This window comes from Macaca mulatta, chromosome 1, assembly GCF_049350105.2.
Source record: "Macaca mulatta isolate MMU2019108-1 chromosome 1, T2T-MMU8v2.0, whole genome shotgun sequence".
Classification (NCBI taxonomy): Eukaryota; Metazoa; Chordata; class Mammalia; order Primates; family Cercopithecidae; genus Macaca; species Macaca mulatta.
In genome coordinates, this window is record NC_133406.1 from 221,795,568 (window position 1) to 221,818,488 (window position 22,921).

The 22,921-nt window shown below is 41.5% G+C and overlaps 1 protein-coding gene across 9 annotated transcripts in view; it reads left to right on the forward strand.

Moving 5' to 3' along the window:
- UBR4 (ubiquitin protein ligase E3 component n-recognin 4) overlaps window positions 1–22,921 on the forward strand; it is a 139,878-nt gene that overhangs the window by 33,667 nt on the left and 83,290 nt on the right. For all 9 annotated transcript variants that reach the window (XR_013406861.1, XM_077971818.1, XM_077971854.1 and 6 more), the window contains exons 19-43: window positions 510–792; window positions 1,532–1,667; window positions 3,231–3,310; window positions 3,820–3,948; window positions 4,643–4,825; window positions 4,965–5,090; window positions 5,178–5,407; window positions 7,352–7,473; window positions 8,709–8,806; window positions 9,741–9,898; window positions 10,695–10,904; window positions 12,155–12,256; window positions 12,562–12,662; window positions 12,913–13,111; window positions 13,472–13,660; window positions 14,082–14,145; window positions 15,259–15,450; window positions 15,974–16,044; window positions 16,135–16,282; window positions 16,725–16,952; window positions 17,592–17,762; window positions 20,198–20,380; window positions 21,283–21,441; window positions 21,783–21,935; window positions 22,528–22,755. Coding sequence is in view for 8 of the 9 variants with exons in the window: in XM_077971818.1 (XP_077827944.1) it covers window positions 510–792; window positions 1,532–1,667; window positions 3,231–3,310; window positions 3,820–3,948; window positions 4,643–4,825; window positions 4,965–5,090; window positions 5,178–5,407; window positions 7,352–7,473; window positions 8,709–8,806; window positions 9,741–9,898; window positions 10,695–10,904; window positions 12,155–12,256; window positions 12,562–12,662; window positions 12,913–13,111; window positions 13,472–13,660; window positions 14,082–14,145; window positions 15,259–15,450; window positions 15,974–16,044; window positions 16,135–16,282; window positions 16,725–16,952; window positions 17,592–17,762; window positions 20,198–20,380; window positions 21,283–21,441; window positions 21,783–21,935; window positions 22,528–22,755 (3,943 nt within the window). In the remaining variant the exon portion in view is untranslated. The remainder of the gene's footprint in view (window positions 1–509; window positions 793–1,531; window positions 1,668–3,230; window positions 3,311–3,819; window positions 3,949–4,642; window positions 4,826–4,964; window positions 5,091–5,177; window positions 5,408–7,351; window positions 7,474–8,708; window positions 8,807–9,740; window positions 9,899–10,694; window positions 10,905–12,154; window positions 12,257–12,561; window positions 12,663–12,912; window positions 13,112–13,471; window positions 13,661–14,081; window positions 14,146–15,258; window positions 15,451–15,973; window positions 16,045–16,134; window positions 16,283–16,724; window positions 16,953–17,591; window positions 17,763–20,197; window positions 20,381–21,282; window positions 21,442–21,782; window positions 21,936–22,527; window positions 22,756–22,921) is intronic.

Consider the following 22,921-nt stretch of genomic DNA (forward strand, 5'->3'; position numbering starts at 1 on the left):
TTTTATTGCTTTATAGTCTATTGAGTTATTTTTTACTATTATCATGCAGTGATTTTTAACCTGTAGTATAAACTCTCAAAACTAGAATTAAATGATAGAATCAAAGTATAGGGAAAAGTAATTGAATTAGTTTTACCTGTCCAAGTTTATTAATCAGAAAGGAACAATAGCAGCATTTTTGGGGGGAGCTTGTAGTACTTTTCACGGTCACAAATGACAGGGTGGGCATTAATATGCCTGTGTTAAGGCTTGCCTCAAGCGATCCTCCCCTCGACCTCCCCAAGTGTTAGGATTATAGACTGAGCCATTGTGCCTGGCTGGCCAAGTCTGACTTTTTTTAGCCAAAATTTAGTTTCTCTCTTCTCTTTACCATTTAGCCTTTTTTTCTTCCTTAATTTGTTATCTTACTGCCTAGGTTTAGGAAATTTAACTCTTCTAATGCTTGACATTATAACTCTTGGAGAATGCTCTTTTCCCCACCAGACATAGTCATCTTTTCTCTCTGGTAGGTTTTTGTCTACAATGAAGCAGAATGCCCTGCAAGGCGTGGTGCCCAATGAGACAGAAGATTTGAATGTAGAACACCTGCAGCTGCTCCTCCTCATTTTCCACAACTTCACTGAGACAGGCCGGCGGGCCATATTGACGCTTTTTGTCCAGATCATCCAGGAGTTGAGCGTCAACATGGATGCTCAGATGCGCTCCGTGCCACTCATCTTGGCTCGCCTCCTTCTCATCTTTGATTATCTGCTTCATCAGTACTCCAAAGCCCCTGTGTATCTGTTTGAGCAGGTACAGACCGACACATTCTTTTTTGCTTCACTGTTATTGAGAAGTTAATTCTTCTCAATGGTTACCATGATCCATAGCCCAAATGACCTAAATAACCTGCTCACTTTAGATTTCAAGTGTTGGGAGGTTGGTGGGTAGGATTAGGAGAACCACTGAGACTTGTAGTTGATGTTTAGCCTAAGTGATAAGTGTAGATTACTTGATTTGATGCATTTTTAAAAAGTGGAATGTAGGCTGTGTTCAAAGGCGTTCTTCCATGAATTGCCCTGCTCTACCTGTGTCTGATGCAGTGCCCTGAGCATCGGCCCTCAATGAGTATTTCTTAGTGGTTGAATGACAGTCAAGTAGTAACTTTTATGGATTGGTAAATTCCTTTGTTGTAAGGATCCAAAATGAGAATAGGAGGTCCGTTCAAACTTAACTGTGTTCAGCATTTCTTAAAATGTTTCATTGAACACTAGTCCCTTTATGTTCCACCAAAAATTGCATTCCAAAAGTAGTCGCAGAAAAATCTTTAAATTTTTATTTTGGTTTATGAGTTTCCCAGGCTTTGATATACCAAGCTATTATCATACCTGAGTGAAAAGCTGAATGGTGCCCAATAAAACAGAATATTTGAATGTAGAATACCCACATTCAGACTTCCAAGATTTAGTGTACCGAGCTATTATCATGCCTAAGTGAAAAGCTGAATGGTGACTGTGTATCTTTCTTAATTTCAGTATTTGTGTTTTAAAAGGTACAGCATAACCTGCTAAGTCCTCCTTTTGGGTGGGCAAGTGGATCCCAGGACAGCAACAGCCGCCGGGCAACCACTCCTCTCTATCATGGGTTCAAAGAAGTAGAAGAAAACTGGTCTAAGCATTTCTCATCAGGTCAGAAAGAAGATTGTCAGTAGGAAACTGACTTACTGGTTCTCACTGGCGGGGTTGAATTAGAAGCTTGGAGACTCTTGGAGGATCTTTGGTCATTTGCTTTAGTGTAATCCCTATGGATGGCAAATCACCTATGGATTAAAACATTTCAGAAATGGACTCCCACATAACCTACATTTATTTATTTTTTTAAAATTGAGGCCAGGGACTGTGGCTCATGCCTGTAATCCCAGCACTTTGGGAGGCAGAGGCTGGCAGATCATTTGAGGTCAGGAGTTCGAGACCAGCCTGGCCAACATGGTGAAACCCCATCTCTACTGAAAAAATACAAAAAACATTTAGGCAGACTTGGTGGTGCCTGCCTGTAATCTCAGCTAGTCTGGTGGCTGAGGCAGTAGAATCACTTGCACCAGGAAGCAGAGGTTGCAGTCAGCTGAGATTGCACCACTGCGCTCCAACCTGGGCAGCAGAACAAGACTCTATTTCAAGGAAAAAAAAAATTGAGGCTGAGAATGGTGGCTTATGCCTGTAGTCCCAGCACTTTGGGAGGGCAAAGTGGGAGGATCGCTTGAACCCAGGAGTTTGAGACCAGCCTTGGCAACATCGATCCCATCTACCAAAAATTATTTTAATAAGTAGCTGGGCATGGTGGCACGTGCCTGTGGTCCCAGCTGTTTGAGAGGCTAAGGTGGGAGGATCATTTGAGCTTGGGAGGTTGAGGTTGCAGTGAGCTGTGATCACGCCACTGTACTCCAGCCTGGATGACAGAGTGAGACCCCTGTCTCAAAAAAAATAAAAACTAAAAAATAAATTGAGACACAAGAAATCAGAATCCTGGTGTCTGGCCATGGGGTACAGTATATGGATTCTTGCCACTCTGTGTGATTAATTTTCCTCATTTTCCCTTAGAGTTGTGGTTCTAATGTACAGCTAAATTTCATTTTGGGTCTTGGTGACATGCTGGTCTGAAACTAATGTGAACATGAGATTATCTCTAGTGTTTCTCTCATATAGCAATTGTCTGTTCTTTGGATGAGGTATTTCTTGTGTGTATTTTTAATGTGCGTTTGTGCTTATCCTGAGGATTATTAGATGTTAAGTGTATTTTGTGGAAACTTTTGTGAAACCTTAGTATGAGCTTACTGTTCTCTCTTACTATTTGATGTTAGGGAAACAGCATGTAAGTTTAATGTGTTCAGACTAATGACATAATTTGTTGATTGATTTGATTCTAGAGCACCCTACTTAACTCTTAGAGCAATTGTTCTCAATGGGTGATTTTGTCCCCTCCCCTCCAGGACATTTGGCAATGTCTAGAGATATTTTTGGTTGTCATAACTGGGGGTGCTACTGGCATTCAGTGGGTAGAGGCCAGGGCTGCTGTTAAATCACCTAGAGTGCACAAGATGGCCTCCCATAGCAAACACTTATCTGGCTCCAGATGTCAATATTGTTAAGGTTGGGAAATCTTGTTGTAAAGTATTTTCTGAGTTTTTATGTTGCATACTAGTTAGACAGAGTTAAGAATGAGACCATTCTTTTAATCAGCACATTACTTTTCAGACGCTGTCCCACAACCCAGATTCTACTGTGTCCTGTCCCCAGAAGCCTCAGAGGATGATTTGAACCGACTTGATTCTGTGGTACTAGGAATTTTAAAACTGCATTTTATATGTGGGTCAGATGGTTTTCCACCAGAATCAGCCTACTGGGGGGAAAGGGAATAACTGACTTTTTATAGTCAGGAAATGTGGTCTGTGTTACGATTTGAGCTCATTCTAATAGGAAAATGTTACTTGGATATTTATTTGTTGGGTGCACTTTTGCTGTGGGGGTCGTCCTTGCTGGATTGGCACCTCTGGCCCTTGATTTTTGAAGACAATCTTTGTTAGTGTTTTTCACATGCAAGTATTTTAATGGACAAAAATAATTGCCTTACTCTCTCATTCTAATGCCTGCAGTTGTGTGCTCACAATAGCTTGCAAACTGTGAGCACCATCCCAGAATGGGAATCTGCTCCAAGGAGAAATTAATGAGTATGATTTGATGGGATATTTTGTCAATCATGAGGATAAATGATAGTGCATAGGCAGTAGGAAAAAATACTTTAAAAATAAAGAAATGATTGTCTGTCTTTCTTTCTTTATGTCAGGCATGTGACGTCCTTTTCTCCAAGCTTGTCAAGTATGATGAGCTTTATGCTGCACTGACAGCCCTGCTTGCAGCTGGGTCCCAGCTTGATACAGTTAGGAGAAAGGAAAACAAGAATGTAACAGCCTTGGTAAGATGGTGGAACCCTGGGAAGTCTTTGGGTTGTGTTTGATCATTGATCATTTCTATCAGAAATTTTCTTCTGAGATGTAATCAGTTTATTGAATATTAATTTGCAAAACTGACTGATTCTTCAGTATTTCTAGGTAGTTTGGGTAGCTATGTTCACCTTAAAGAGAATTTAATCAGCTTTTGCATTTTTTTTGGTTACCACTGAGAGAACTGTAATTTAAGAATTAGTGGTCCCCCCCAAGTGCCATCTCTCCTGTGAATACTGGTTGATGTGTGATATTGAAAGCCTCAAGCCTGATATTTTTCTGTGGCTCTGTTAATGTGTCTCTATACTTCTAGAAGCAATTCCAAGCCACAAAAATGAACAGCTGATTGCAGGTCTGCTAAACAGAATGTCCTGCCCTCTTTTGGTTAATTGGTAAATTATTAGGGAGCCAAAGTTGTCTTGGAATAGCCTTTTTGGTCTGTGAAATGTGCAGAATATGGAACAAATTATTTGTATGTGTGTTCTGCCATTTTCTGGTAGGTGCACTCTCTAAAAAGATCTGGAGAATGGACTTGGGGGCCAAATGTCAATTTAAAATCAGGACTCTACACAATTCTTAAAAGTTGCATTTGGAGCAGTTTGTACTGTGAGGGAGATCTTGAGGCAATACCAAGTGCTACCTCTATGCTTCTTTTCCTTTCTCCAGGAGGCCTGTGCCCTTCAATATTACTTCTTGATACTATGGAGGATCCTAGGAATTTTACCACCATCAAAGACTTACATTAACCAGCTATCCATGAACTCACCTGAGATGAGCGAATGTGACATCTTGCACACTCTGCGATGGTCTTCTCGGCTCCGGATCAGCTGCTATGTCAACTGGATAAAGGTAACACAGAGCTTGCTGCTAAGACTATTCAAAGCCAGAGTGCTTTGTGCTTTCTGAAGCTTTTAAATTTGAAGATGATGAAAGCTTTGGACTCTGCCTATATTGATCTCCTAAACACTTTTTCTTGCTGTCCAAATAGGATCACCTTATCAAACAGGGAATGAAGGCTGAGCATGCTAGCTCGCTCCTAGAACTGGCATCCACAACCAAGTGTAGCTCAGTGAAATATGATGTTGAAATAGTAGAGGAATACTTCGCTCGACAGGTATGCAGTATTGGAGCCTAAATGATAGAACTTGGTTTCTACCATAGCCTTTTGCCACAACTAATTATATTTTGCATATTTTTAAAGATCTCATCCTTCTGTAGTATCGACTGTACCACCATCTTGCAGCTGCATGAAATTCCCAGTCTGCAGTCCATCTACACCCTTGATGCCGCCATCTCAAAGGTCCAGGTCTCTTTGGATGAGCATTTTTCTAAGATGGCTGCTGAGACTGATCCTCATAAGTCGTCTGAGATTACCAAGAACCTACTTCCAGCCACGCTGCAACTCATTGATACCTATGCATCGTTCACCAGGTGTGGTGAACTGCCTGCCCAGAGATGCACATGCACTCTGCACTCTGTGCAAATCCCCAAGTGACTCAGAATTTGATGTTTTTCCCTTTCGTCAGCTTAGGGTTTTTTCCCCCATGGTATAATGCTTTCTTCTCTAGTATGAAGGGGTGCTTGATGAGGGAATTTTCAAATAGTGCAGGAGGAGTCAGGAGGAAGTTTAATGTCTATAATTCTTTAAATATTTTGTACCATTTTACTTACAGGATACAGAGAAAGGTAATGTAATTTTTCTAAATACTGTCATTTTTCTTATTAACTGAGTTAAAGCTCCTTAAGTGCTCTTTATTTATTGTTATTAAAGAAAATTTTTTTTTGAGGTGAAGTCTTGCTCCTGTTGCCCAGGCTGGAGTACAGTGGTACGATCTTGGCTCACTGCAACCTCCACCTCCCAGGTTCAAGCGATTCTCCTGCCTCAGCCTCCGGAGTAGCTGGGATTACAGGCATGACCACCACGCCCGGCTAATTTTTGTATTTTTAGTAGAGATGGGGTTTCACCATGTTGGCCAGGCTGGTCTCAAATTCCTCACCTCGGGTGATCCATCCGCCTCGACCTCCCAAAGTGCTGGGATTACAGGCATAAGCCACCGCGCCCGGCCTTTAAATGCTCTTTAAATGTCATGGTATGTACTTGGAGAAAAACATTTCTGAATGAGTTAGAACTTATTTCAAATTCAACTCTTTCTATGACAAACACTGTAGACTTGCATGCCCTGTAGACTTTGGTCTGTATGATGTTTAAATATTTTAGAGTTAATTTCAGTATATAAAATTAGGAGATTATTCACATGTCTAGATTTCTGGCTTTGCTTAATTTGGAAGAACTGGCAAAACTGGGCCTGACTTACTTCCGAAACAACAGTAACAGACTGGAGCTGAGAATTAGTTCCCTTTGCAGCAGTTTTCACAGAGCTCTCTCAAGCTTATTTACTTTATCTGGTCCCTGTAGGATCTCAGTGTTCACTCCTGTTCTATGGGGCTTTTTTTTTTCAGATGTAGTCTCGCTCTGTCGCCCAGGCTGGACTGCAGTGGTGCGATCTCAGCTCACTGTAACCTCCGCCTCCTGGGTTCAAGTGATTCTCCTCAAGTTTCCCGAGTAGCTGGGATGACAGGCGCATACCACCATACCTGGCTAATTTTTGTATTTTCAGTAGATGTGGGGTTTCTCCATGTTGGCCAGGCTGGTCTCGAACTCCTGACCTCAGATGATCCACCTGCCTCAGCCTCCTGAAGTGCTGAGATTACAGGTGTGAGCCACCTCGCCCCGCTCTGTGGGCTTTATGCTGCCCTAGATCTTTGTCGTACTTAACTAACCTTGTCTCTTAGTGTGACTGCCTTACAGAAGATAGAGGGCCGTTGTTTGAGGCAAATTTTTTGAACAAATATGTATGGCTGCTACGTGCCACGTACTTTTCTAAGTGCTAGGGTTATGGCAGTGGCCAAAGCACACCAAGTCATTGCCCTCTGGGAATTTACAGGCTGTAATCTGGCCTGCTATGCCAGTGTTTTCCACACTGAGCTGTTAATGTTTCTGGCCAAGTAAGCTTGCAAAATGTTGGAAAACAGTTTTTTTGTTTTGTTTTGTTTTAAAAAATAAAGTATTCAGAGCCTTTACTAGATACCTTGTCAATCTTCTGAGGTGGAGGAGGAGAATAGATATAGTATTCATTGTTTCTCAGGCTTGTTTGTCAGGCAGTTAAGGTTTGGAGATTTTTTGGGAGCATTTCAGAGGAGGGGACATTCTTTGGGAAACGATTACCCATGAGACCAGGAAGAAGCAGGCACTATCAACTATATTAAATAGATAGGAAACTGAGAGAGAGGATTTTCAGCCAGTCTAGGCCTAGTTTTTCCTAACTGGTGGAATTAGATTCCTATGGCTTCACTTTCCCCCTATTTTTACCCCAGAGCCTATTTGCTGCAGAACTTTAATGAAGAGGGAACAACTGAGAAACCTTCCAAGGAGAAACTGCAAGGCTTTGCTGCTGTTTTGGCTATTGGCTCTAGTAGGTGCAAGGCAAATACTCTGGGTAAGTGAATGAATGTGCTTTTGAATAATGTTACTACAACAGCTACTACTGCTAGTACTACTACTTCTCTCCCTTGGTGCCTACTGGCATTTACTGCTTATTGGAGCCTTTTTGTGTATCAAGCATTTAGGTAGGTTTGTCTGTTTTGCTCTTCACAGTAACCCTATGAAGTGTTACTTTGATCCCCATTTTACTCATTAGAAATTAGGTCTAGAGAAGTTACTTGTCCAGAATCCTGCATCTTGCAAGTGATGGAGCTGGGATCCAAACCAGGATCTGTTGGTTCTAAAACATAAGGCTATTTTGTCTTTAGCACAGATCTTTGCTCCCCTCCCCTCCCTTTCCCTCCCCTCCTCTCTTCTCTCTTCTCTCGGCAGAGTCTTACTCTGTCGCCCAGGCTGGAGTGCAGTGGTGCTATCACAGCTCACTGCAGCCTTTACCTCCTGTGTTCAAGCAGTCCCCCTGCCGCAGCCTCCCAAGTAGCTGGGATCCTAGGTACATACTACCATACCTGTATAATTTTTAAATTTTTTTGTAGAGATGAGGTCTTGCTATGTTGCCCAGGCTGGTGTTCTTTTTATTTAGAGGGGATAGGAGGATTAGCAAGCTAGTACTTTTGCGCCCGGAAATAATCTCTTTGCTGGGTTAGGAATGATCTGGTAGAAATTTAGGGTGGAAAAATCAAAGGGCTTGATTGGAGTTAAGTACAGTAGTTACCCTTTAAAATTTACAACCGTTTGTATTTTCCTTAATTTCAAGCTTTAAATATTCATTTAACATTCAGATAGTCTCACTTTGTACTGCTGCATTGAGTGCTGTTCTTAATGTATGTTATGATCCCTGCCCTTAAGATTTGTCTTAAAGAGAAAAGAGATCAAGAGAAAAGTGACACCTATTTATAGAAGGGGAGCAGATGTTTAATGGTGATTTCAGTCTGACTTGCAATGATTCACCCTCACTTCGCATCTTATTTTCAGTTGTCGTCTTTACTTGCAAGATTAGAAAGTGAATATGATGGGAAATGAAAACCTTACAATTGAGAGTGTTAGCTATTAAGCAATTAACTGGTTCTTGGAAATAGTACTGCTATTGAAATATCCATCTAAGCTATCTTACTAATTATTTTGACAGCCTGGGCTGTACTGTTTCTGTCTGCATTTGGGCTTGGCTTTTAAAATGCTCTGTGTCATTCCTTCTTTCTTGTGATGATTCCTTGTCCTTTCTGTTGCCTCCAGGTCCGACACTGGTTCAGAATTTGCCATCGTCAGTGCAGGCTGTATGTGAGTCCTGGAACAACATCAATACCAATGAATTTCCCAATATTGGATCCTGGGTGAGTCCCTGTCTGTTCCAGGGGTAGAACTACTGAGTGCTAGTCATTCTGTCTTTTGTTCTTAAGCCTAAAGGAATTAGGCTTAAACTAGCTACCAAGAGATCTTCATATACTGCAGTAATATTGGCTATGGCTGAATCAATAATCAATGCATTTAATCACCTAGTTGGTTCTCATATGGCTTTTTGCTTATAAGTTTGTGTTATCAGAAGACAAACCATTTTATTTATTTGAGCCTCAGTTTCTTCACCAATTGAATGTTGGACTGTGACGATTCAGTGTATTGAATGTTAAGTGCCTAGCATATTACCTGGCACATGAATTCCCAATACATGTTAACTCTGTTTCCTTTGTAGGTTATATGTCAGGAACCTGCTCCTTTTGTAACAGTTTTACAGGGTCACTTTTAGCTTCTCTAGGCTTTTAAATACTACTGAGTCTTCTGTCAGTTTACTTGCTCTTTGTATATCCTCTGCTCACACTGCCTCTATTAACAGATTATTCGCTTACTGAAGTTCTTTTGAAAAGCTAAATATTATAGTCTTGTTATCCCTGCTTTACGATCGTGACCTCTGTTTACACCACCCAGAGCTTTAGTAGAGACCAGATGCATTGCAAAATCCAGTTCCTTCTCAGTCATTATAGATAAACGATAGTTTTACTTTAAATATAGTGCGTTATATTATACTCTAATCATTTGAAAGTGGTATTGGATATTCATTGCATTTAACTGTTAACTTTGTACTAATTGAAATTTAACTGCTTCCTTTTCTGTACCCCACTTCTCTTCCCAGCATGAATAACAGTGTATACTGAGTAAGGCTATTGTTTACAAACGTCAGTGGGGTCTTAGTTTATATCAGTTTTTCTCCATGTGAGAATTTTTTCCAGGGTAGATGGTCTATCCATTTACATCTGCTTTGCTTCCTTTCAGCGCAATGCCTTTGCCAATGACACCATCCCTTCAGAGAGTTATATCAGTGCAGTGCAGGCTGCACACCTGGGGACTCTCTGTAGCCAAAGTCTGCCCCTGGCTGCTTCCCTGAAGCACACCCTCCTCTCACTGGTCAGGTTGACTGGAGATCTTATTGTGTGAGTATCTACTACATAGCCCCAAGGACTCTACGTCTGTATTCTATTGTGGTTAAAGAGGGACAGTGAGAGTTTTATAACTATGTAGTAATGCTTTCTTGTATACTTCTTTAGCAAAGAGTACCTGTTGTTTTAAAGTGTGAACACTTACCTAGAGTGATTTTTTAACTTAGATCTGAAAGACAACAGAGTACTTCCTCCTTTCTGTAGTATTTTTCAGAAAAGGCTTGCTGGCTTTAAGACATATTGCAATTTGGAGATGTCTTGGGTTTAAATTTTAAAGTGATAGTGACAGATTATTTGATAATGTTTCTCCAGAATCATAGTGGGATAAATTCCACTATTGTAGGAACCAGGTCAGGCCAATGGAGGGACTACTTTGTCTTCTTATACATAGGTAACAGGTAAAGTCTCATATCATATTGCCCTAAAAGTGATCCAGGTTCCTGGCAGTTCTTCTGGAAGGCTTGTCTGGAATGGAATACTTGCTTTGGTTTCAGTTAATTTTCTTTGTTGAATATTAGAAAATGCAGCTCATTAATTTGACATTTTAATAAATGGATTTTTCAAGTGAAAATGATTTTTATTTCTGATAAAATAATGAAAAAGAATAATATGAGATTGTATGATGATACCTGTGTATAAAATAGCTATCATGAGAAAAAGACTGTAATAAAGGTCCTTGCGCAATTCCCCTTCCCCTCTCCACTGGCAAATAATTGAATTACCCTGTCCTTGCTTTGCAGCTTTTTGAAGGAGTGTGTTCACTAACTCGATTTCATTTTCTTTGCTAAAGTTGGTCCGATGAGATGAACCCACCACAGGTCATTCGGACCCTGCTACCACTTCTTTTGGAATCAAGCACTGAGAGTGTTGCTGAGATCAGTAGCAACTCCCTGGAACGTATCTTGGGCCCTGCTGAGTCTGATGAGTTCTTGGCTCGTGTTTATGAGAAGCTGATCACTGGTTGTTACAACATTCTGGCCAATCATGCAGATCCTAACAGGTGAGCTTGATGGAGAACAGTCAGGTTTCCTGTGACCTACTGCTACTATCAGTGAAATGTACCAACACTGCTGCCTTTAGGTCATTAATTAATAGCTTACTGTTTTTGTGTGTGTGTTTTTTTTATTCTGAGATATGGTCTCGCTCTGTCGCCCAGGCTGGAGTGCAGTGGGGCTCACTGCAACCTCTGCCTCCAGGGCTCAAGCAATCCTCCTACCTCAGCCTCCTGAGTATCTGGGACTACAAGTGCATGCCACTATGCCCAGCTGATTTTTTTTTTTTTTTTTTGTGGTAGAGATAGGTTTTGCCATGTTGCGTAGACTGGTCTTGAACTCCTGGGCTCAAGTGATCCTCCTGTCTTGACCTCCCAAAATGCTGGGATTACAGGCGTGAGCCACCACACATGGCCAGCTTATTGTTATTTGTGTTTTTCAGCAGAAAATTCTGTACTTGTGTGCATTCTGCATTAATATGGAAATATGTGAAGAGTTTTTTGGAGTCCTTTTTTGCGATTAATTCTTAGGAATAGACATTAAGAAAATGGAAGACTTAAATGTTTAGATTTGGAGACTTAAAATTGTTTTTAATGATTATCAAGTGCTGCTCTGGCTCTGATGAGATGTACAGAGGAGCTCACTGAAATTCGTTTCTAAAATTTGGTGATCGTGCCACTGAAATGAGTGTGGAATGGGCAGTCCCACAGCATAGCTGTACCTTGGTAGTTTAGGCCACATTGCTGTAGATGAGCTGTAAAGAAAATTCTGTTTCCTTTTCACCCCACTGAGAATTATACAAATGAAGGTGCCACATGTTGGAATTTCCTGTCTCTTTGTTGTTGAGTAGTCCAGATTTTCATCAAGGATTCCTTTTATTCCCTTTCTCCTCTTTTCTTTTTCTTTTTAACAGATAAATAATTCCAGACACTTTTAGCTGTGTGGAAATGATTTGTCCAAAGTGTCTTTTTCCCTAAATCACTGGCAGATCTGGATTAGGACCAAGTTTTAGATGCCTTTCCTGTTCAATTTCCTAGGAAAGAGGATAGAAAAATAAAGTTGAGAGGCTGCTATTAATTCAGTAAATGTGTATTGAACACCTACTTTGTGCCAGGCTTTATGTTAAGCTTTGCCAAAACAAAATTGGACATTGCCATCAAGGTCAAACAGGCAAACTTTGGATTTTAATAAATCACCATGAGGAGGACATTGAAACAGGTCTTAATACTGGTGGTTAAGTTTTCCATTTGATCCTCAGTGGACTGGATGAATCCATCCTGGAGGAATGTCTCCAGTACTTGGAAAAGCAGCTGGAAAGCAGCCAGGCCCGTAAAGCTATGGAGGAGTTTTTCTCTGACAGGTGAGCCGTGTTTTGCTTTATTCCGTAAATATTTTTTGAATGCCTCTTGAAAGTAAGGAGCTATATATGTTGATTTAGGTACTTATTATCAGCAATATTTAAGGCCTGTTTAGGTGTCTGCACTTTGGGGAGTTAACTGCTGACTCCTTGGGGTTATTGGTGAGGGGGTTAATTTCATGAATGCTTTGTGTCATTGACTCATAAGTGGCCATTTTCCCCAGAGGAGATGAGATTGTGAAGAAAGGATGCTTTTTATGTGAGGCTTTAATGTGATTCTTCCATTTTTCTCCCCTCCTGCCTCCCAGTGGAGAACTTGTACAGATCATGATGGCAACAGCCAATGAGAACCTCTCTGCTAAATTCTGTAACCGAGTTTTGAAATTCTTCACCAAACTCTTCCAGCTGAGTGAGTGACAGCTTTTAGTAATCTTCTTATGGGAACTTTGATGTCCGGCAAATACTGTGCATATCTTCTGCCTGAGTTTAACTATAGCATGAAAATGCTAACAAGTGGAGAGAATCCCTCAGAGAAAGTTTGGAAGGAAGTTGAAAACTTGCTTTGAAGCCATTTCTCCTCTTCCTGGCTCACAATTTGCCCCTTCTTTCCCTTCCTCTTGCCCTTCTTTATTGACCCTGGCCTCTTGTTCTGCTCCTAGCTGAGAAGAGCCCTAACCCAAGCCTGTTGCATCTCTGCGGCTCCCTGGCACAGCTGGCCTGTGTGGAGCCTGTGCGCCTGCAGGCCTGGCTCACCCGCATGACTACATCACCCCCAAAAGATTCTGATCAGCTGGATGTAATTCAGGAGAATCGGCAGCTGCTGCAGTTACTGACCACATACATTGTTCGGGAAAACAGGTAGAACAACTTCATTTCTGTCGTGTTTCCCTAGCAACCCCAGAAATACGTTGATATTTGCAGTTATCTTTTCTTCAGGCACCAGTCTTAGCTTTTTCAACATTTTCATATCTACCTCTTTCTAGACTCAAGGATTCTAGTGTATGTAGCTCCTTGATTTTTTTCCCATGGGAAAACTTGGAATGACTTGGCCTGTTAGTTACAACCTGAATGAAATGTTTTATGCTCTACTAGCCCAAGTCCAAAACTGGGATTGGTATTGTAGTTATGTATTTAATGTTTAATTTAAAACTTCTTTTATAACACACAGAATGAGATTCCTGTTGATTATTCACCAACTTGCTCTTTCTTTTCTCCTAGCCAAGTTGGGGAAGGTGTGTGTGCTGTTCTTCTGGGCACCCTGACTCCCATGGCAACAGAGATGCTGGCCAACGGTGATGGGACTGGCTTCCCTGAACTTATGGTTGTGATGGCCACTCTGGCCAGTGCAGGCCAAGGTGCTGGTCACCTTCAGCTTCATAATGCTGCTGTGGATTGGCTGAGCAGATGGTAAGATGCTGAAATTGTATCTGTAGGTTACAACATTGATCTTGGAGAAGTGGGTTACTTTCTTTATAGCTCAAAGTGAGTATAGAAGAAATTTGAATCTCTGCCCTTTTATTGGAGTTTGGGGTACGGGTAGCAAATAGCTCTGTTCACTTTAGACTTCGTCTTCATCATTTTCTTAGTAGAGTTTCCTATTCATTGTTCCCAAGAGAACTCTTGGGGAAAGTATGCCAAGTGTTAACGATAATTCTAAGGCCAGAGCACCCCAAGCTATGTAACTATATAGTACTTATGGAGTTTTTTAAGAATGCTTCTGCTTCCCAGTGTCCTCAGATTGATTCAAAGTTAATAAAGATGCTTCATTTCTTTGGTTTCTTAGATGATTTTTTGTCTCCTCTTTCCCCTCTTTTTTTCTTTGGGACAGCAAGAAATATCTGTCACAGAAGAATGTGGTTGAAAAACTGAATGCCAATGTAATGCATGGAAAGGTAAGAAAAGTGAGGAATGACAATGGGGGGTAAAAAGAAAGATGATTCTCACCTCTGTGGTCAGGTGGAAGTCTCTTGTTCCTATTGAGTTCTGTGCCCGGCTAGCCTACCAAGGATAAGGCTGATAATCTCGAAGATCTAGAAGTGTGTAATTGCTAACTGTGTGCCTTTAGGCATCTTTTGGCTGGCAAGAAGTGATGGGAAGGAAATATACTGGTAAATAAGCAGACAGAATCTTTCTTAAAACGTAGAGTTCCTGCCATCCTAAGATATTGGAATGTTATGGGAAAGTGTCTCCCTGCTCAGGCCTTGGAACTGTGCCACTCTGAGTCAGTGTTATAAGAGGCCAAATACGGCCTCCTCAGCTCTAGTCCAGATGCTAAGCTTTGTTTAATTTGCCTGAAGGTTCTGGTTACTCTGGTGAGAAAAGGGGTTTGAAATTGACAGAAATCCTGCATTCAGGCATTTTCTTCTCCTGCCCAACCCATGAACTGGCATAGGTGGCTAGGAACAGATAACTAGCCTCTGAGAACCACTGTGGTACCATTCATTACTCCCTCCTTACTTGCTGATCTTTATCCTTTCAGCACTGACATGTCAGAGTGCAGAGCAAAGGAACTTAGAAATCTGAGTCTTTGGTGCCAATTCATTGGGTTTTCTAGGCAAGCATGAACTATCTGCACTGATTTGCTAGAATTTTTTTTCTCTTGATTTCTGAAGCTATTCCTCTCCTGCATTACTTTAAAGCCTGATAATTAAAATGACTTTCACTTAATGGTTAAAAAATGCTAATGTTAGGGGCAGAATGCTTCATACTCTAATCTGGTCTTTTCTTGAGTGATTTTAATCTGTTTTTACTCTATTCTTCTAATTTCAATCCTACTTCATCTTACAAGACTTTGTAAAGAGCTGTCTTTGTGCTTAAGAATGAAGGAATACATGTTACTTCAGTACAATTGACTGACCAGCTACGTGGGGACGGAGTGGTAAAAGCTGGTTAATAGATAATAAAAACACACTGTTTTTCTTCTCTGCTTTCATACCATTTCCGTGATCTTGAGCTTTATTTGAAAACATGGAGAATCTGAAGTTTCTGTGGGGCTTCTCTTGCAGCATGTGATGATCTTGGAGTGCACATGCCATATCATGTCTTACTTGGCTGATGTCACGAACGCCCTGAGCCAGAGTAATGGTCAAGGCCCAAGTCATCTCTCAGTGGATGGGGAAGAGCGGGCCATTGAAGTAGACTCAGACTGGGTGGAGGAGTTGGCGGTGGAAGAGGAAGATTCCCAGGCTGAGGATTCAGTAAGTACTAAGTAATCTCGAACTTAACCTTTCAAGGTAATGACTGACTGGCATGGTACCAAGCTTTTGGGCTCTTTTCTCCAGCCTCCTGTGAGCTTCAAAACTTCCTAGACCTTGTTGCTGCCAGACCCCAATTTTCTAGGCCTTCAGAGCAAGGCATGGGGATCTAATCTCTTGTGGAAAGGACTTTTTCATAAACTTTTTCCAGAGTCCCTTGTCCTGCTTTGTCAGTCTTTAATTCCAAATGGAATTTTAGGGATAAGTTCTTCATGGGGGTAGTGGAAGCTCCCATATAGAGAAAGCATAAGATGTTTTTTTCTCAACCACAAACCCCTAAGGTCTCACTCACCTGAAATAACAACAGATTTTCAGCGAGCTAGCTATTTCCAGTTGTGGTAGATTTCCACTGGTCATTTGTGAGTCAATTTTTCACCCCCCCGTAGAGTGTTGAGGCACATGTGTTTTTGTGGGTGTTTATATACAGGGGTATATTTCGAATTAAAAAGACTTCTTATTTTTGAAGGATGAAGATTCTCTTTGCAATAAACTCTGCACTTTTACGATTACACAGAAAGAATTCATGAACCAGCATTGGTAAGAGTAGTTCTTCCTTTAAGGTGAAGATTTGCTGGGCACCGAATATTGGGACTTCTGAGCTTATTTGCTGGTTCTTGTTCTTTGCAGGTACCACTGTCACACCTGCAAAATGGTGGATGGGGTGGGTGTCTGCACAGTGTGTGCTAAGGTGTGCCACAAGGATCATGAGATTTCCTATGCCAAGTATGGATCCTTCTTCTGTGACTGTGGAGCCAAGGAAGATGGCAGCTGTTTGGTGAGAGGACCCTCCCTGAGCTGTAAAGGGTGGCTTGTTCGTGACACGGGATTACTGAAGCCGAACTGGAAAATTCCCATCACCTCTAGGATACCTGAGTCTAGGAAGATGTTCCCGCTCACTCATTGATGATCTGTACAGTTGGTGGCCTAAGCATTTCATTTAGAATATCAGAACCAGCAAATTCCTTAGAGATCTTGTAGTTCATTTTTCCTAAGACCTCCCCACAATTTCAGATGTTATAATAAGGCCTGATACTGTGAGTGGATAAAGAAGTTAGATACTAGGTGAATATTGTGAAGATCAGAATTTAGGCTTTTGGATAACATTGAAATGCTTAGCCAGTTTCTTCTTTGGGTCAGATTTTCTTCAGAGATCTCAGGCAGTATTTCCTCTGTGCTTGAGGCAAGAACTTAGGGACTCTGACGTGTTCTGTCCCTAGGCACTGGTGAAGAGAACTCCTAGCAGTGGCATGAGCTCTACCATGAAGGAGTCAGCATTTCAGAGTGAACCCAGGATTTCAGAGAGTTTAGTGCGTCATGCCAGCACCTCACCAGCTGACAAAGCCAAGGTTACCATCAGTGATGGAAAGGTTGCTGACGAAGAGAAGCCCAAGAAGAGCAGCCTCTGCCGCACAGTAGAGGGCTGCCGGGAAGAATTACAGAACCAGGTGGGGCAGACTGATGCTCCCTAGTAAGCAGACAGAGTTCAGAGCCTGCTGAACTGGTATGAGAGTAAACAATGCACATGGCTCCCCTTGCAACTCATTTTCTCCTTTACCCATTTTCATAGTGTGAATACAAATACTATGTATTGTCATCACAAGGGGAGGATTTATGACTGAGCACTATTAGGCGTATTATGGGGGGTGATGGAAGCATAAATTTTAGTTGTGTCATACTCTAGAGTACCCTTTCTTGGCCAGGGTTCCTTATCTGAAACACAGAAAACAAAATACAAAATGATTTGAGGGTTTATATTCCCAATTTTCCCAAGGATGGTACAAAACCCAAACCATTCTAGATACATAGGAGAGAAGTTAGCTCATTTCATATGAGGGATGCCTTTGCGCATTAGGATATCTGTGCAGGACCCCTGGTTTAGAAAGATTGCTCTGGAGTTAGTAGCACAAATGCATATTGATTGGAATCAATGCCAGGAGTTTGAGAATGAGAAGATGGCTAGTATATCAAACTGGAAGTGAAGTAGCTGGATTCTGAAGGAAGTTACTGGCAAGATGATTGTTAGGAGTATTATCCATTGTTTTTCTTTTTTTTTTTCACTTGTGTATTTTTTCTATTTTTCTCAGGCCAATTTCTCCTTCGCTCCTCTCGTGTTAGACATGCTTAATTTCCTTATGGATGCCATTCAGACCAACTTCCAGCAAGCTTCAGCTGTCGGGAGCAGCAGCCGTGCTCAGCAAGCCCTCAGTGAGCTGCACACAGTGGAGAAGGCAGTGGAGATGACAGACCAGCTGATGGTGAGTGTCTTGGGCCATGACGTTTGGTGGCTGTGGGAACCAACAAATTTGTTGAGATCCCAAAGTGTGCTAGATGGTCTGAGGAGTATACTTAGAGCAGTTGATCCTTGGCCGTCCAAAACTTAGAATCTAAGACATCATGACATGCCCAGAACATATTATGAACAGTGTAAAAATCAGCATATGAGGTATGGCTTCAAAAGAAGAGAACTGGCCAAGGGTGTGCCTATTATCCCAGCACTTTGGGATGCCCAAAGCAGGTGGATTGCTTGAGCCTGGGAGTTTAAGACCAGCCTTGGCAACATGGTGAAACCTCATCTCTACCCCAAAAAACACACAAAAAATTTAGCTTGGTGTGGTGGCGCAGCAACTACAGTCCCAGCTACTCGGAAGGCTAATGTGAGAGGATCACTTGAGCCCAGGAGGCTGCAGTGAGCTGAGATCATAGCACTGTACTCCAGCCTGGGTGACAGAGTGAGACTCTGTCTCCAAAAAAGGAGTGGGGCTGGGGAATCCAGGGTCATTTTGGCCAACGAAGAGAATAAATCTCCTTTTTAGTTCATATAAATATATGAATCCCCAAGAGGTGGGGAATTCCATTTTGGAGCAACTAGAATAGTAGAGAGTTTTTATTTTTAGAAAATAGAACTTTATTGTATCTTCTCTAAAGTTCATGTAACTTGCAAAATAATGTTTGTCCTTTTTTGCATATAGTCCTTTAGATAACTTTCCTTTAGTTTCTCATGTCACATTGGTTATAAGGTATAAGTCATTATTGACTTTAAAACCTGCTGCTCAGCACTGAATATATGACTTCTGATGTGGCCTTCCTGGCCTTTTTTAGCAGCAGAGTTAAGTAATAGAAAGTAAAGTGGTGGCAATTCCAAAAAGGAAGTGAACAAATATTGTGAATGAGATACATGAATAGATCTCATAAATTGGCTGTTTTTTTTTTTTTTGAAGACAGAGTCTTGCTCTGTCACCTAAGCTGGAGTGCAGTGGCATGATCTCAGCTCACTGCAACCTCTGCCTCCCTGGTTCCGGCGATTCTCATGCCTCATTCAGCCTCCTGAGTAGCTGAGACTGAAGGTGCGCACCACCATGCCTGGCTAATTTTTGTATTTTTAGTAGAGAGAGGATTTCACCATGTTGCTCAGAATTGTCTCAAACAACTGTGTTCAAGTGATTTGCCCCCTTGGCCTCCCAAAGTGCTGGGATTATAGTTGTGAGCCACCATTCCCAGCCAAAGTTGGCTGTTTTTTGTTTTTCGTTTTTTTCTTTTGAGACAGAGTCTCGCTCTGTCACCAGGCTGGAGTGCAGTGGAAGGATCTCAGCTCACCATAACCTCTGCCTCCTGGGTTCAAGTGATTCTCCTGCCTCAGCTTCCGGAGTAGCTGGGATTACAGGCGTGTGCCACCACGCCTGACTAATTTTTATAATTGTGGTAGAGACGAGGTTTCACCATGTTGGTCAAGGCTGGTCTCGAACTCCTGACCTCATGATCCGCCCACTTCAGCCTCCCAGAGTGCTGGGATTACAGGCGTGAGCCACCGCGCACAACAAAAGTTGGCTGTTTTTAAGGGAATAATAGTCAGTTGGAAATATACACGTACATACACATATATATTCTGGCATTTTATTAAAATCAGTCACAGTTTTTGCCAGGTGCAGTGGCTCATGCCTTTAATCCCAACACTGGGAGGCTGAGGTAGGCAAATCACTTGACCAGAGAAGTTCGAGACCATCCTGGGCAACATGGTGAAACCCTGTCTCTATAAAAAATATACAAAAATAATTAGCCAGGTGTGGTGGTTCATGCCTGTGGTCTCAGCTACCTGGGAGGCTGAGGCAGGAGGATTGCTTGAACCTGGGAATTCGAGGCTGTAGTGAGCTGATATCACATGACTGCACTCACCACTGAACTCCAACCTAGGTGACAGAGTGAAACCCTGTCTCAAAAAAAAAATAAAATAAAATTAGTCACAGTTGTATTTGATATTCTTGGAATTAAAAGAAGTCGTAAGATCAGTCACACTGTTAGAGCGTTGGTTTTTAGATATTAAAGATGAAGCGAAAAAATACTTGGGTTGGGGACCCATCAAGTTGCTGATTTTTATGTTGCCAGGTTAGATCAATGAAAAAAAAAAAATCATCTGTCACCACAATTTGTAAGAGATTGGACATTTTAACATTTTTTTTAAAAGACCAGTACTTTGTATTTAAGTTTAGCTTTATGAAAACATTTACTATGTTATTCTTAATGGATTATTAATAACTTTTAACAAATTTACCCAGCCATCCATGGTTTGAAGGCTGAAATTACTGCTTTTGGATGACTCCATGGTGCAGTGTCTCAGTCTCATGAATAGTGCATGAATCCACTTGATTTTATTTGCCTCATTACTGCCCGCTTTCTCTGCTTCTTTCTTTGCCAGGTTCCCACCTTAGGCTCCCAGGAAGGTGCCTTTGAGAATGTGCGGATGAATTACAGTGGAGACCAGGGCCAGACCATCCGGCAGCTGATCAGCGCTCATGTGCTCAGGCGGGTGGCTATGTGTGTGCTCTCCTCTCCCCATGGGCGCCGCCAACATTTGGCTGTCAGCCATGAGAAGGGCAAGGTGGGTCCTCCAATTCTTGTGCACTTACTTTAGGTCATATTGTCTTAAATGCTAAGCAAAACAACTTGATGACCACGTTCGGATTAGCCCTCTGTGGGAAAAAGTCCGTTGGGTTCTAAGAATGCTTTAGGGACAGATCTTGTTGAGCTTTTCAAATACTTGGACCCCGAGTTGATTTGATTAGACCTAGAGCTGGTATGACTAGGATAGACTGTTTCTAATTAGTGAATTTCCACTCAAAACGTATTCTTCAAGCCCTCAGGAAAAAGTAATGACTAGCAGTTACCTAGGACAGGTTGACTCCCAGTCTTGCCCTGTTTGGTCACTCTGGCAGGCATAAGCCGAGAGACAAAAGTTTTCTTTTGGAATAGGAATACTCAGTGTTGCTTATGTAGTCCTGCCCTGCCTTCCCAGCTCTGTTAAGGATATAAGTAAATTTGTATTGTTTTATAGAGCTTGTAGAAGTTGGAAGAATGCTAGGTATCTTAACTCACACTTTTCTGTATTCTGGCCTCTCCATCACCACTAATATTGTTTTCACTTTTAAGTGAAAATATGGATACTCCTTAAAACAACTCTAAAATCATTTTAAAAACAGTTCCATGGAAAACTAGAAAAGGACAGTGGTACATAGGTATTCTTAAACTATTTTGTGAAAACTTTATAAAGAGAAATTGTTTTCATTACTTACCTGTTCTGTCCTCCATGGAAAGACATTCCGTGGCTTTTAGTCAGGAGAAATAGAGATTAATATTGATCTAGGATTTTCTACTAGACTTATCTGTAAAAAAAAAGAAAAAAGTGTGCAACCTGTTACCCCTATTGAAAGAGTTTTTGTTACTTGCTTGGACTTCTCTGAGAGGACCAGGAGTAAGAATAAATTGGTCATTGTTCCTTTGCAGATCACTGTTCTGCAGCTCTCTGCACTCCTGAAGCAAGCGGATTCCAGCAAAAGGAAGTTGACTCTGACCCGCTTGGCTTCTGCCCCAGTTCCTTTTACTGTGTTGAGCCTCACAGGAAATCCCTGCAAGGAAGACTACTTGGCAGTTTGTGGGCTAAAGGTAAAAATCCTGATCTAGGTTTTGATCCTTGAGCTGTAGATTCTAGTCATCTTCTCTCCCCTGTTCTCAGAACTACTTTTTCTTATTCATTGTTGAGATTAAAACTTAAAACCTACTGAAATGCAAAAGGAATTTTTCTTTGAATTTCTCCCAGATCTTTCAGATTTCTCCAATATTGAAACTAATGTTTGTGTTCATGAAACCTGAATGTTACTAGACAGTCTAAATACTCTCTGAAGGCAGGGGATATTAGAGAAAAAAGGGAACGTCAGAACTCTGAAATGAATTAGCCCACTTTCCAGATCATCTTTTCACCATTTTGTTCCTTAAACATTATCCAGGACTGCCATGTGCTCACCTTTAGTAGCTCAGGCTCTGTTTCGGATCACTTGGTTTTGCACCCTCAGTTGGCAACGGGGAACTTCATCATCAAAGCTGTGTGGTTACCTGGTTCACAGACCGAGTTAGCAATTGTCACTGCGGACTTTGTTAAGGTACAGTTACAGTTCTTTGTTGATATGGTTCTAGAATTTTTCTACTTTTAAATCTAGAATCATTATGTGCTAGCTTCTCCCAGAAGTTAAAAAATCAACTGGGTGCCATGAGTTGCACTTGTGGTACCAGCTGCTTGGAAGGCTGAGGCGGAGGATTACTTGAGGCTTAGTTCAAGGCTGCAGTGAGCTGTGATTATGCTACTCCACTCCAGTCTGGGTGATAGAGCAAGACCCTGTCTCTAAAAATAATAGCCATATTTTGTCACCTTTTGCTATGTTGCTGACTAGGAGCTTTCTGTCTTTAGGCAATAGGGAACTGATTCTGGTTCTACCCTCACTGTACCAAGTGCACACTTATTGCCATACTTGTTGCAGAATTTATTTGTGTATGTCTGTCCCCTACTCATTCCTTGAAGGAGAGTGAAAGGTGTTCTGTTCATCTTTATAAGACCAGTGCCTGACACTCCATTTTTTATTGAATGGAGAATGAATGCCCGTTATTGGTCAGTTCTGGCTATTTGGATTCACTAAGATATTTGGGGGATGGGACTGAGATAGATTTCCCTTATTTAATTTTTCTTCCATCCTGCAGATTTATGACCTGTCTGTTGATGCCTTGAGTCCAACCTTCTACTTTCTCCTGCCAAGCTCAAAGATAAGAGATGTTACCTTCCTTTTCAATGAGGAGGGAAAGAACATCATTGTTATAATGTCTTCAGCTGGGTACATCTATACTCAGCTTATGGAAGAGGCCAGCAGTGCCCAGCAGGGACCCTTCTATGTCACTAATGTATTGGAAATCAATCATGAGGACCTGAAGGTTAGAGCACATGTTGCTATTTCCTTCTATTCCAGATTTAATTATTTAGCAACTCCTCTATTCTTTTCTCTTTGTTCTTTTATGACATTTTTCTGTGGACTTCATCTAACTGGGTCTTTTTTTCTTTTTCTTTGTTTTTCCTTCTAACTTTCTGCCTAATAGCAAA